General features: G+C 38.3%; 1 protein-coding gene across 2 annotated transcripts in view; it reads left to right on the plus strand.

The window, feature by feature from the left end:
• LOC102481958 (protein BEX1) overlaps positions 1-1078 on the plus strand; it is a 1465-nt gene extending 387 nt beyond the window's left edge. The window contains exons 1-2 of one of the 2 annotated variants that reach the window (XM_006166051.2): positions 7-74; positions 447-1078. In XM_006166051.2, coding sequence (XP_006166113.1) covers positions 452-829 — 378 coding nt within the window. In that variant the 5' untranslated portion in view covers positions 7-74; positions 447-451 and the 3' untranslated portion in view covers positions 830-1078. Of the gene's footprint in view, positions 1-6; positions 75-446 lie in introns of those variants that run through there. The other variant, XM_014583200.2, reaches the window with a different exon arrangement.
• Positions 1079-11721: the final 10643 nt, after the last annotated feature.

An 11721-nucleotide genomic window follows, 5' to 3' on the forward strand; every position in this document is an offset into this window, starting at 1 on the left:
CGGGGCCAAGTGTCGCGGCGGCGCACCTCGCGGCGAGGATCAGGAGGAGGAGGAGACTGCAAGGATAGGCCCAGGTCGGTGCGAGGGACGCTGCTGGAGGGCAGGTGCAGAGCCCAGTCTGAGACATTTCCCCCTACCCCCCAACTCGCTCATTCCCAATCCTCCATTTTGATGCCTGCAGAGGTCTAGTGATGAATTTGTAGGAAAAATGGTGGGTTTGAGGGGGGGAGGGGAGAAGTGAGAGGAAAGGGGGAGGAATCAAACCTGAGGCCCCCTAGAGGGTGCACGAGGCTTCTCGGCTGGGGAGAAAATGAAAATGAAACAAATAAAACTAAACGTTGATAGCCTGTTCTCGCAATCTTGACAAATGAATAGTAGGGCCTCTGTCCTAGGTGCTGAACACCATCCACCAAAAATTCAATCACTTCTCTCCTTTTGTCTCCTAGGAGTAATGGAATCCAAAGAGGAACGAGTGGTCAAAAATATCAACATGGAAAATGCCCAAAAGGCAAATGAAGAACAGGAACAAGTTGCTAATAAAGGGGAGCCTGTGACTCTTCCTCTGGAAGCTCGTGAACACTGTGTGCCTAGAGGAAACCGTAGGCGGTTCCGCGTTAGGCAGCCCATCCTGCAGTATAGATGGGACTTGATGCATAGGCTGGGAGAGCCACAGGCAAGGATGAGAGAAGAGAATATGGGGAGGTTTGGGGAGGAAGTGAGACATCTGATGGAAAAGCTCAGGGAAAAGCAGTTGAGTCATAGTCTGCGGGCAGTTAGCCTTGACCCCCCTCACCATGGCCATCGTGATGAGTTTTGCCTTATGCCCTGAATCCTGCTGTCTTCCTTTAAGTTAATAGGGAGACCCCTGCTTCCTAAACTCACATGTTTGTGATATACTCTTGTTGTAAACCTTTTGGTGTCACTCATTATTGTGGGTTTCCTATTTCCAGCCTTTAACTGAGTGTCGTGTTTTTTGGTCCAGTTTGTAAGAATTTCGTTTGCAGGGGAGTTTTACCTATTGCATGGAAAGATGTTCATTATGTATTGTGAAGTTAATAAAGCAGTTTTAAAAAAGCAATCTCTGTATTCTTTTTTTGTTCAAAATCTTATGTTTATTTAATATATGAAAAGTGTTGAAATTAAATATACCAAAGCATTAATACAGGTGCTGATTTCTTTGAGATGGGTTGATGTGTTTTTCATATGTTCTGTTTGGTAGTTTGAAAAGAAATGAAACAGTTTTTAATGACCTTATGAAAGCATTAAATACATGATGGCCAAAATTTAGATCTTTTAGGCAAACAAGTAAACCCAAGAATTTTGTTTTTTAAGTTGGAGATGTTTTGTAATTTGTTTTGTACTTTGCTTCATATGACTGAATAATTTTGACTTTTGACTCGGAATTTCTGCGATGATAAATTTCTGTGTGAATATCTGAATTCAGTTGTGAGAAGCATTAAAGTGTAGAGGATGAAACCATTATGTTTACTACATAATAATGTAAAGTATGTACACTAAAAGTTAACAGTGGTTATCTCTTTTTTTAAGAATTATTTTATTTAACTTCATTTAATATAATAATAATGATTATTATTTTAATTTGACCAGAGAGAGAGAGAGAGGGGAAGTAAGACAGCAAGCTGCCAGGGCAGGGACTCGAACCATGGTCAACCATGTAGGAATCCAGTGCCTTTAATCACCACGCAGCCTGCCGGCCCGAACAGTGGTTATCTCTTGTAAGTTGTTTGCTGATTTCTTTTTCTTTGTACTCAACTGAGTTTTTCTTTTTTGAGAGATTTCCGTTATATCGCGCGTGCACTCGCCAGACAGAGACATAGAGACAGAAAGCGAGAAATCACCCCCCAGGGGGGATGGTCACGCCGCAATCCCTTCTCCTCTGGTCTCCACTCAGGATCTTGGGCGCTCACGCACATGCGCCCGGCTTGAGTTTAAGCCACCAGGTCCGGGACACGAACCGCGGTCGACTATGTGGGAGTCCAGCAACATAGCCATTATGCTAACTGCTGGTTCCCATCAACTGAATTTTTGTTAAAGATCATGAATTACTTATAAAAAGAAATACAAAGGCAACAACAATTCCAGATCCAAAAAACTTTTGTGAGCTTATAAATGCAATGGAGACATTTAAAAATTCCTATTCACAAAACTCAGATACAAAGATTTAGGATATGGTATTGATGCCCTGGTGTAAGTAGCTCTCCTATTGAGCGTGTGCAGGATCACAAAATCTTGCTTCAAATGAAGAGCATACTGCAAAAGTGAGGGAATATCACTTTAAGACTGGTTTCTATCTTGGTATCAGATTCACTGTCTCCCTCTTCCCTTTCCAGCATCTTCTTGTCAACTTTTGTGAAACAAGCTGCCATGTTGGAGAGGCACATATAACAAGGAACTCAAGACAGAGAATGTCAGGACCAGCAGTTGGCATAATGGCTATGTCACTGGACTCCCATGTAGTCAAACGCAGTTTGAGTCCTGGATCCGGTGGTTTAAACTCAGCCGGACGTGTGTGCATGCATGCCCAAGATCCCAAGAGGAGAATGGAGGGGAAGGAACTGTGGCATGGTCATCCTCCCTGGAGGGTGATATCTCGCTTTCTGTCTCTCTGTCTGTCTCTCTCTTCCTGGCGAGTGCATGTGCCCTATAGCAAAAACCTTTTTTAAAAAAAAGATGTTGAAAAATACATTTTGGGATATATTTAGAAACTTGAAAAGGACTGAGAATAAAATGTTGTCTGGGAATCATTTTAGTTTCATGAGATGTGTTTTGTGGCTACAAGAAAATATTTTTCCTTTTTATTTTTTTTGCTAGAGGTATGTGTACTCACCAGAGAGAAACAGTGAGACAGAGAGAGGGAGAGGAGAAAGCACCCCCCATAGTGAATGGTCACACAGAAATCCATTCTCCTCCATCTCTCTCTCCCCCTTTGGAATTTTGAGTATGCACGCACACATATCCGACATGTTTCTCAAGCCTCCAAGTGGGGTTAGCCATATTGAAACTGGTTGCCTTAACCGCCAGCCCAAAGATCTGGCCCTATTTTTGTCATTTAGAACAGCATGGTATTTTGTCTCCGTAGTACTTGGTTGTATCCTTTCTAACCACCATGACACCTGCCAGCCCCCAGCATGTATCTAAAGGATAATGATGCTTTTAAAACATAGCCACAGCATGATTATAACCCAAAAATTAACAATTACTTGATGTCCAGTGTTCAAATTTGCAGTGGTTTCACTATTTTAACCCTATATATGAACAGAAAATAAATTAGCTGCCCAAGCAACACTATTGCCCTTAACAGGTTGTAAAGAACAGGAATCATCTATTGTAATACTTTCTATTGGGAAACTGACAGAAGAGTGTGTTTGAAAAAATCCTTAGACCCAACATAGACCTGGGGGCCACAGACTCTGAAAGTCTAGGAAATGCTAAGAGAAAAACTGGTCTGTCCTATGCACTGAAAATTTAGGGTAGGCATCACACACTCAAATGAGTAACCCAAAACAGTTATTCAATATTCTAGTATCTGCATTCTGCAGAAGTCTTGGCAAAACAATGGCAGTTAGTCAGATTTTTCAAAATAAATTAACTCTAGAAGAAAAAATAAAATATGTCTGCTAAAAAAAAAAAAAAAACTGACTTCCAAGCAGACAAAGATGGAAAATTGCAGGCATAAGTCATAAGATTACCAATAATCCTTGTGATTTTGTAAATAACTGCAACAAAAGGTTTTGTTACAGTGCTATCAGAGGAAACATGGAACTGAAACAACAGGATGCATCAATAGGTGTAGGAAACCATTTCATCATTCAGTTTGATTAATAAGGTATGGAGTATTTCACCAAAGAGTCATTTGTTTTTCAAGAAGCACAAAATTTAGGGGAATGATGTAAATACATGGAGGATATAATTTGTGGATTCTCAGGACCTAAAAAATCTTCTAAATCAGTACATACTCTATGAGTTACAAATGAAATCTGGGACAATGGACATGCTTTTCCATCTCTGTGGATAAAACAAGAAATGATTTGAAATGTACTAAAAATGTTGAAAATATTTAGAACTCCAATCAATGTCATATGGAAGCAGTCCCATGGAGGCACAGTCATGGGAAAGCTTCAGGCAAAAAAATGATAATACTGGGACCAGCAGTTAGCGTAATGGCTATGTCGCTGAACTCCCATGTAGTCGATAGCAGTTCAAGCCCCAGACCTGGTGGCTTAAATTCATACTAGTCGCATGTGCATGTATGCCCAAGATCCCGAGAGGAGAATGGAGGAGAAGGAATTGTGGCATGGCCATCCCCTCTGGGGGGTGATTTCTCACTTTCTGTCTCTCTGTCTCTCTCTCTGTCTTTCTGATGAGCACACATGCCCTATAACAAGAACCTCTACAAAAAGAAAAGAAAAGAAAGAAAGAAAAAGAAAGAAAGAAAGAAGAAAGAAAGAAAGAAAGAAAGAAAAAAAGAAAGAAAGAAAGAAAGGAAAGAAAGAAAGAGAAAATGATAATACTAATATGCCTGTACAAGCAGGGTCTTGAAGATCGTTTAAGTGGTGTGGGTTAAAATAAGAGGTAGAAGTCCAAGCACAAACTTTAGAAGATTTTACGGAAAGAAACCGTAAAATAGATGACATAAGTGTAGGGTAAGAGATAGCATAAGAGAGAAGGAAAGATGCAATAATAGGGCAAAAAAATACAAAAAATTTGAAGGAGTCAGCTTATTTTGTTTATTTATTCACCTGATGGGGCTGACAGGAGGTGTGGTGGGTAAGGTGTTGGACTCCCACATGGCCAACTGCAGCTGAAGTCACAGACCCAGTGACTTGAAACTCATGCTAGGCACATGTGCATGTGTGACCAAAATCCCAAGAGAGTGCAGGAGAAGTGATTGTGGTGTGACCATTCGCCCTGGGAGATTATTTCCTGCTTACTGTCTCTCTGTGTCTTTGGTGAATACACGTGTCCTATAGCAAATTCTCTCTCAAAAAAATATTCAACTGACTCAATGTGGAAAATGCATTCAGAACCAATATTAATATTGATATCAATTGATATGCAAGGTACTAAAATCGATTTTTAAAATTACAATAAAAGTAGTTTAAGTCCAAACAGCATTTATAGTAAATGTTACAATAGATTAGAAATTATCTTCTGAATGTCAAGGGAGTAAAATTCACCACACACACACTATGAATCAATGTAATCAGCTGCCTAAATTAATGTAAATTTAGAGTTCAAAAAGATAGTATTTACAGAACCAAAGGAAAATGTATATGGGAAAATACAAAAGTCAGCTTCTATCACTTTATATTAGTCAAACTCAGAAAAAAAAATAGGATACCTGTGACAAAGACAATTATGTAATGATTAATATTTAATGACCACATTTCCAGTAAATTATTTGTAGTGTTAGCCTATTTCTGCTATATAAATTCCCACTTCAGTTGTTTTCCATCCAATATAACTTCACTTACTGAAGAATTAGGAGATATCAGAGATATACACAATTAGGTTTTGATAGCACGCTATTGGCTTACAGGCCTCCCTCATCAAGGTGACTAAAGAAGGGACAATACTATGTAAGGAAAATGAAAGATGAAAGTGAAGGGAAAAATGTCTGTTGTAAAGGAGATGTAGGGTGAATGTGGAGAGAAAGATGAAATAAAAAGGGATGAAGGCAGTTAGACAGAGACCAGTTACATGTATTAATCTTATGAATAAAAGAAACTAGAGCAGCATGTTTGTGTGCTTGAGAGAGAAAGAAAAAGATAGAGGGAGAAAGAGACGAAGAGATTGGTTGATTATCTGGACACTTGTAGGCAGTTTAAAAGAATGTTTGTATAAGCATGGACTTTGGAGTCAAGCAAACATAGTTCAAATATTAGCACCACTGCTTACAAGCTCCGTGACCTTGAACAAAGCTAGTCAATCTCCCTTAGCTATGTTTCTCTTATCTGGAAAATGTAGAAAGTATTTGGCAAGATGCCTGTAATATACTAAGCTCTCAGTAAATGTTAGGTGCTAATGATGTCAAACATGTAAAATGAACAAGAAACATTTTTGTTTACTACAACTGAGTAGCCTAATATTTCAAAGTTAATCAAATTGGTGGAGATTGAAACTATTTATCCATCTCAGAGGTAAAAATTTAGCATAAGGCAGTAGTGCAGTGGTAAAACAGATGCTCTTCAAGGCTGGCCTACATGGGAAGGTTCTAAGTTCAGATCCGCAGTCTGCCTCGGTATGTTTGACATATGTGTGCCCATGATCCAAGGCTGTCTGAGACTGGGAGTGGATCATAGCATCAGGCTCTTTCTCTGTCTCTCTCTCTCTAACTCACTCATGGAAGAAAGAAAGAAACTTAGTCAAAAAAAAAATTGGTATGAGGATCACATTTGGTAATTATATTGCTACCTGTCCTACCTAATGCTGTGCCATTAATTTTAAATCATTGCTGATAATTAATTAGTAGTAAATTACACAGAAAAATCCAGATTTAGGTTTCCATGACAAACCAGAAAGTCTGTCAACCCTGTGCCTATATTCTCACATTGCATCAATTGACTGGAGTGTATCCAGTGGTGGCTTCAACCCTTTAGAAAGTCATGTGTTTCAAATTACTTTTATTAACCCAAATTTATTCATATAAATTACTTAGCTACCTTCCTAGAGCTATTTCAATTTGTAGTATTTCAAAAGCGATTAGAAGGGAACCAGCAGTTAGCGTAATGGCTATGTCGCTGGACTCCCACGTAGTCTACCGCAGTTCGTATCCCGGACCCGGTGGCTCGAAACTCACGCCGGGCACGTGTGCGTGCGTGCCCAAGATCCCGAGAGGAGAATGGAGGAGAAGGGATTGCGGCGTGACCATCCCCCCTGGGGGGTGATTTCTCGCTTTCTGTCTCTATGTCTCTGTCTGTCTGTCTGGCGAGCGCACACGCCCTACAGTGAAAATCTCTCAAAAAAAAAAAAAAGCGATTAGAAGTGGTGGATCGCCAAATGATTGGTAGTAAGATCAATTTGTGATTCAAGAGTTTTGTGTTCCAAATCTGCAGTTTATAATCAGGTAATCATATATGTGGCTATTGAAAAATTGAACTATGACTAATGCAATTGGAGAAGTGCTAAAAGTGTAAATCACACTTAGGATTTCAAAGGCGTAGTACAAAAAAGAAGAATCTAAAATATCTATTTTTTATGCTGATTGTGTGTTGTAATTATAACATTTTGTTCATACTGTGTTAAATAAAATATATCATTAAAACTAGATGTTTAGGCCAGCTCTGTGGCACAGTGGTAATGCACTGCTCAAGAGAAGCCAGTCCCCACATAGCAACCATTTTGGAATCTCTGGTTCGGTCAGCCTGAAACACTCCCAGCATGTGTGTGAGGGCACTAGATCTAATGGGCTGGAGGATTAGAAGAGGGGGATCATGTCATGACCAGACTCTGTGGAGGATACTCATCTCTCATTCTCTTTCTCATTCTCATGTGCATGTGCACACACTCAAATCTAGAAAAAAAATGATAAAATGTGCCTTTTTAAATGTTTTTTAAAAAGAAGTTTATATTTTACATGAGGAAAAGAGAGACAGACACACACAAACCAAGGAACTTTCCCATATGGGTTCAGTTGCATCACCACTGTGGTACCACCTGGTCCCTGTTTCTTCTAAATTTTTTATATAATTATTTTATTTAACTTTGTTATTATTATTATTATTTTAATTCTACCAGAGTGAGAGACAGGAGGTGGGATGGGAAAGTCAGAAAACAACCCACCAGGTTCATGACTCAAACCATGGTCAGCCATATGGGAGTTAAGTGTCTTTAACCACTATACCACTCTCTTTTTAGTTTTTAAAAAAATACTTAATACAAAACTTAAAATTAGATGTATGGTTCATAATATATTTCTATTGAACTGCACCATTCAAATCATTTTTATGATATACCGTGTTTTTTAAATGAAAAAAAAAAACTGTCCTGGGACCAGTAATTGGTGTAATGGTTACATTGCTGGCTCCCACATAGTTGACCACGGTTTGAGTCCTGGACCTGGTTACTTAAAATTCATGCTGGGCATGTGTGCATGCATGCTCAAGATCCCAAGAGGAGAATTGGAGGAGAAGGGATTACAGCATGGCCATTTTCTCTGGAGGGTGATTTCTTACTTTCTGTCTCTTTCTGTCTCTCCAGTGAATACATGTACAAAAATCTTTGTTAAAAAATCTTTTTCCTCCTTATTCATGATAGAGCATGTACATGTGCACTTGTGTACATGTGTGTGTGAGAGAAAAAGGAGCACCTCCCACACACAAGATCTGTTTATGCTGCAATCCTCTTCTTCTATTCCTCTAGTCTGTTGGGATCTTGGGCATTTGTGCATGCACTTGTTGGTTTCAAGCTGACTGGGCCAGGGATTCAATTTTCAGACTCTATTTGGAATACAAGTTTTCTCAAGCAGTGCATTACCTCTACAGCAAAGATTTGGCCCAAATTTTAAAATCTTAATTAAAAAACTTTTGTTAATGAAAACTATATACACTCATATTTGGAAAACACAAAGAAGCATAAAGTAGAAAATTTTAAAATCATCTACAAAATACTGTAAAATATTTCAGTTTCTTTTTTTTATACAAAACATTCACAAATGGAATCTTGTTTTGTAACAATAATACTGTATATACTATTTTGTATGCTTCTTTTTCACTTGTAAGATAATCTCTTTTAGAGCTGGCAGGTAGTGTGGTGGTTAAGGTGCTAGATTCCCACATGGCCAACAGTGGTTCAAGTACCGGACATGAGGGCTTGCGTTTTCATGCTCTTTCTCTCCCTCTCTCTGTCTGTCTGTCTCTCTCTGGTCAAACAGAAGAAGAAGAAGGAGGAGGAGGAGGAGGAGGAAGAGGAGAAAAAGAAGAAGAAATAAAATTAAATAAATAGTTCTAAAAATTTGAAAAACTTTTTTTCTAATATCCTTTAGAACTATTCAAAACAAAATTAATAAATGAATTAACAAATCGAATACAGTAGTAATAGAACTTGGAGAAAATATAGATGATTACATAGTTTATGCTCAAGGCATTTCTCACCATACATCTCAAAGCTAAAATTAAGCAGAAAATAACAGATTTTGTTACATAAAAAATCCTTCTTGTAGAGACCAACAGGTAGTATAATGGCTATGTCTCTGGACTCCCATGTAGTAGACCGTGGTTCAAGTCCCGTACCCGGTGGCTTAAACTCACGCTCGGCGCATGTGCATGCATGCCCAAGATCCCGAGAGGAGAATGGAGGAGAAGGGATTGTGGTGTGGCCATCCCCCCTGGGGGGTGATTTCTTGCTTTCTGTCTCTCTGTCTCTCTCTGTCTGTCTGGCAAGCGCACACACCCTATAACAGAAACCTCTCAAAAAAAATCCTTCTTGTATAGTGTTAGTAAATGTAAAAATATAAAAAGAAGCAAATACAATATAGAAAACATATAGAAGAGACAGTACTACTATGGTAACTATATAATGAATTGGTTTAAATTAATTAAGGAAAGGGGAATGCAGAAATATCAAAATGGACAGAAAGGTAAAAATATTTCTGATTGACTAATAGACATGGGAAAATGATCAGTTTCATCAGGATCTTAGCTCAGGCTATATTACAGAACACTATAGACCAGGTGGCTTTAGCAACAGAAATTTATTTCTCACAGTTCTGGAATCTATGAGTCAAAGTGCTGATCTGGTCACGTTCTGTGAGGGCTTTCTTTCTGGCTTATAGATGGCTTTCTTATTGCTGTATCCTCACAGGCAGGGAATGAAGTCTCATATCTCTTCCCCTTTTTATAAGGACATTTATCTCATCATGAAGGGCCCACACTCATGACCTAATCTAGATCTACTTACCTTTCAAAGGCCCTACCTTCAAACACCATCACATTGGAGATTAGGGCTTCAACATACGAAGTTTGGGGAGGACACAAACATTTGGTCCATATTAATTGGTAATCAAGGAAATGAGGACAAAAACGTTTTCAAGTATGGTAAATAATATTAATAATAATAGCATCCAGAATTTACTGATCACTTATAATCTAAGTGCTTTACCTATCTTATCTTGTTCAATTTCCCTAACCACATAAATTTCATAATGATATTACTATAAGGATATCAATCAACATACTCAAAGCCACTTCACCACTCACTTGTGGAGTTGAAATCTGGACATACACAGTCTGGCTTGAGTCTTTGCCACTATTAGTGATTTATACTTTAGAGGAAAGTTCAGAAAAAAATGTGCACTTTCATACAGTACTGGTAAGAATGAAGACTAGTATAACTTCTTAGGAAGGTAGTCTGGAAATGTGTATTAAAAATCTTAAAATGACATTATAACCTATTACCATATCTCAGATATGAGTAGAATATCAGAGCTGAGACAATAACATGAGAAAGTATGTAATATATGCAATAATTGAATGCTTATTTTAGCATTTTTGAAATATCGGGAAACTAGATAAGACTAATACTTATAAATAAGGAGAAAGATAAATACATTAAGATGTAACAATATTGGGGACAGCAGGTGGAATGGTGGTTAAGGCAAGGGCCTCCCACATGATTAACCATGGTTAGAATCCCAGACCTGGCAACTTGCTTTCTCTCTCTCTCTCTCTCTCTCTCTCTCTCTCTCTTGGCCAATTAAAAAAAATAAGAATGTATAATAATATTAAATAAATCATTCTTTTTTAAAAATATGTAATAATTCTTTGGAAAATGACATAACATTATAAATAATGGAGTAGTTTGTATCAGAATAAAATGAAAAACTCTGAAAAATTCTGTTATAAGAATTATATTGGATAGGGAGTTTTAGCTGTATGTGAAAAATGATCATTGGAACTGGCTTTGTTTTTTAGAAAAATTCTGTTATAAGAATTATATTGGATAGGGAGTTTTAGCTGTATGTGAAAAATGATCATTGGAACTGGCTTGATTATTAAGGAAGTTTAGGCTCTCATGGTGGCAAGAGCAAAGGTAAGTAGGACAGGATTCAGGGTTGATTGATTCAGAAACTAAAGGATGCCATCAATGACCCAGGTTCCTTCTATCTATAGTTAGCTTCTCCCATACCTGGGTGTCAGCTTTATCCTGAGGCTAGAGTATTAGTTCATTTCGTGTTGCTATAACAGAATACCTGAAACTGGGTAATTTATAAGGAAAAGGGGGAAAATCCAAGGGTATGGCACTGGTATTTGCTTAGCATCTGGTAAAAGCCTTCTTGCTGCATTACAACATGGCTGAAGGGTATAACATAGATAGAGAGCAAAAGCATGTCAACTCAGGTCTCTCTTTTTTTCTTATAAAGCCACCAGTCCCATCATGGGGGCCTCACTCTGATGGTCTTACCTTATCCTAATTACTTCTCATAGGTCCCATCTTTAATCAACATATAAATTTGGGGATAAAGTTTGCAACTCATGAACTTTGAGGAGACACATTCAAACCATAAAACTGGGTGTTACCCCTAATGTAAGATGACTGCTATGGCTATTGAGACTGTATTGCTCTTTATTTCTGTCTCTGATAGTTCTGGAATCATTAGAACCTGTCCCCTGAAGCCAGAGAGTGGGGGAAGTCATGAGGTGGGATGGTGTCCACAGCTGAGTGTTTGGAGTCCTATCAGGGAGGAAGAGGGAAGCTGATGTT

This window comes from Tupaia chinensis, unplaced genomic scaffold (assembly GCF_000334495.1).
Source record: "Tupaia chinensis unplaced genomic scaffold, TupChi_1.0 Scaffold144165_1, whole genome shotgun sequence".
Classification (NCBI taxonomy): domain Eukaryota; kingdom Metazoa; phylum Chordata; class Mammalia; order Scandentia; family Tupaiidae; genus Tupaia; species Tupaia belangeri.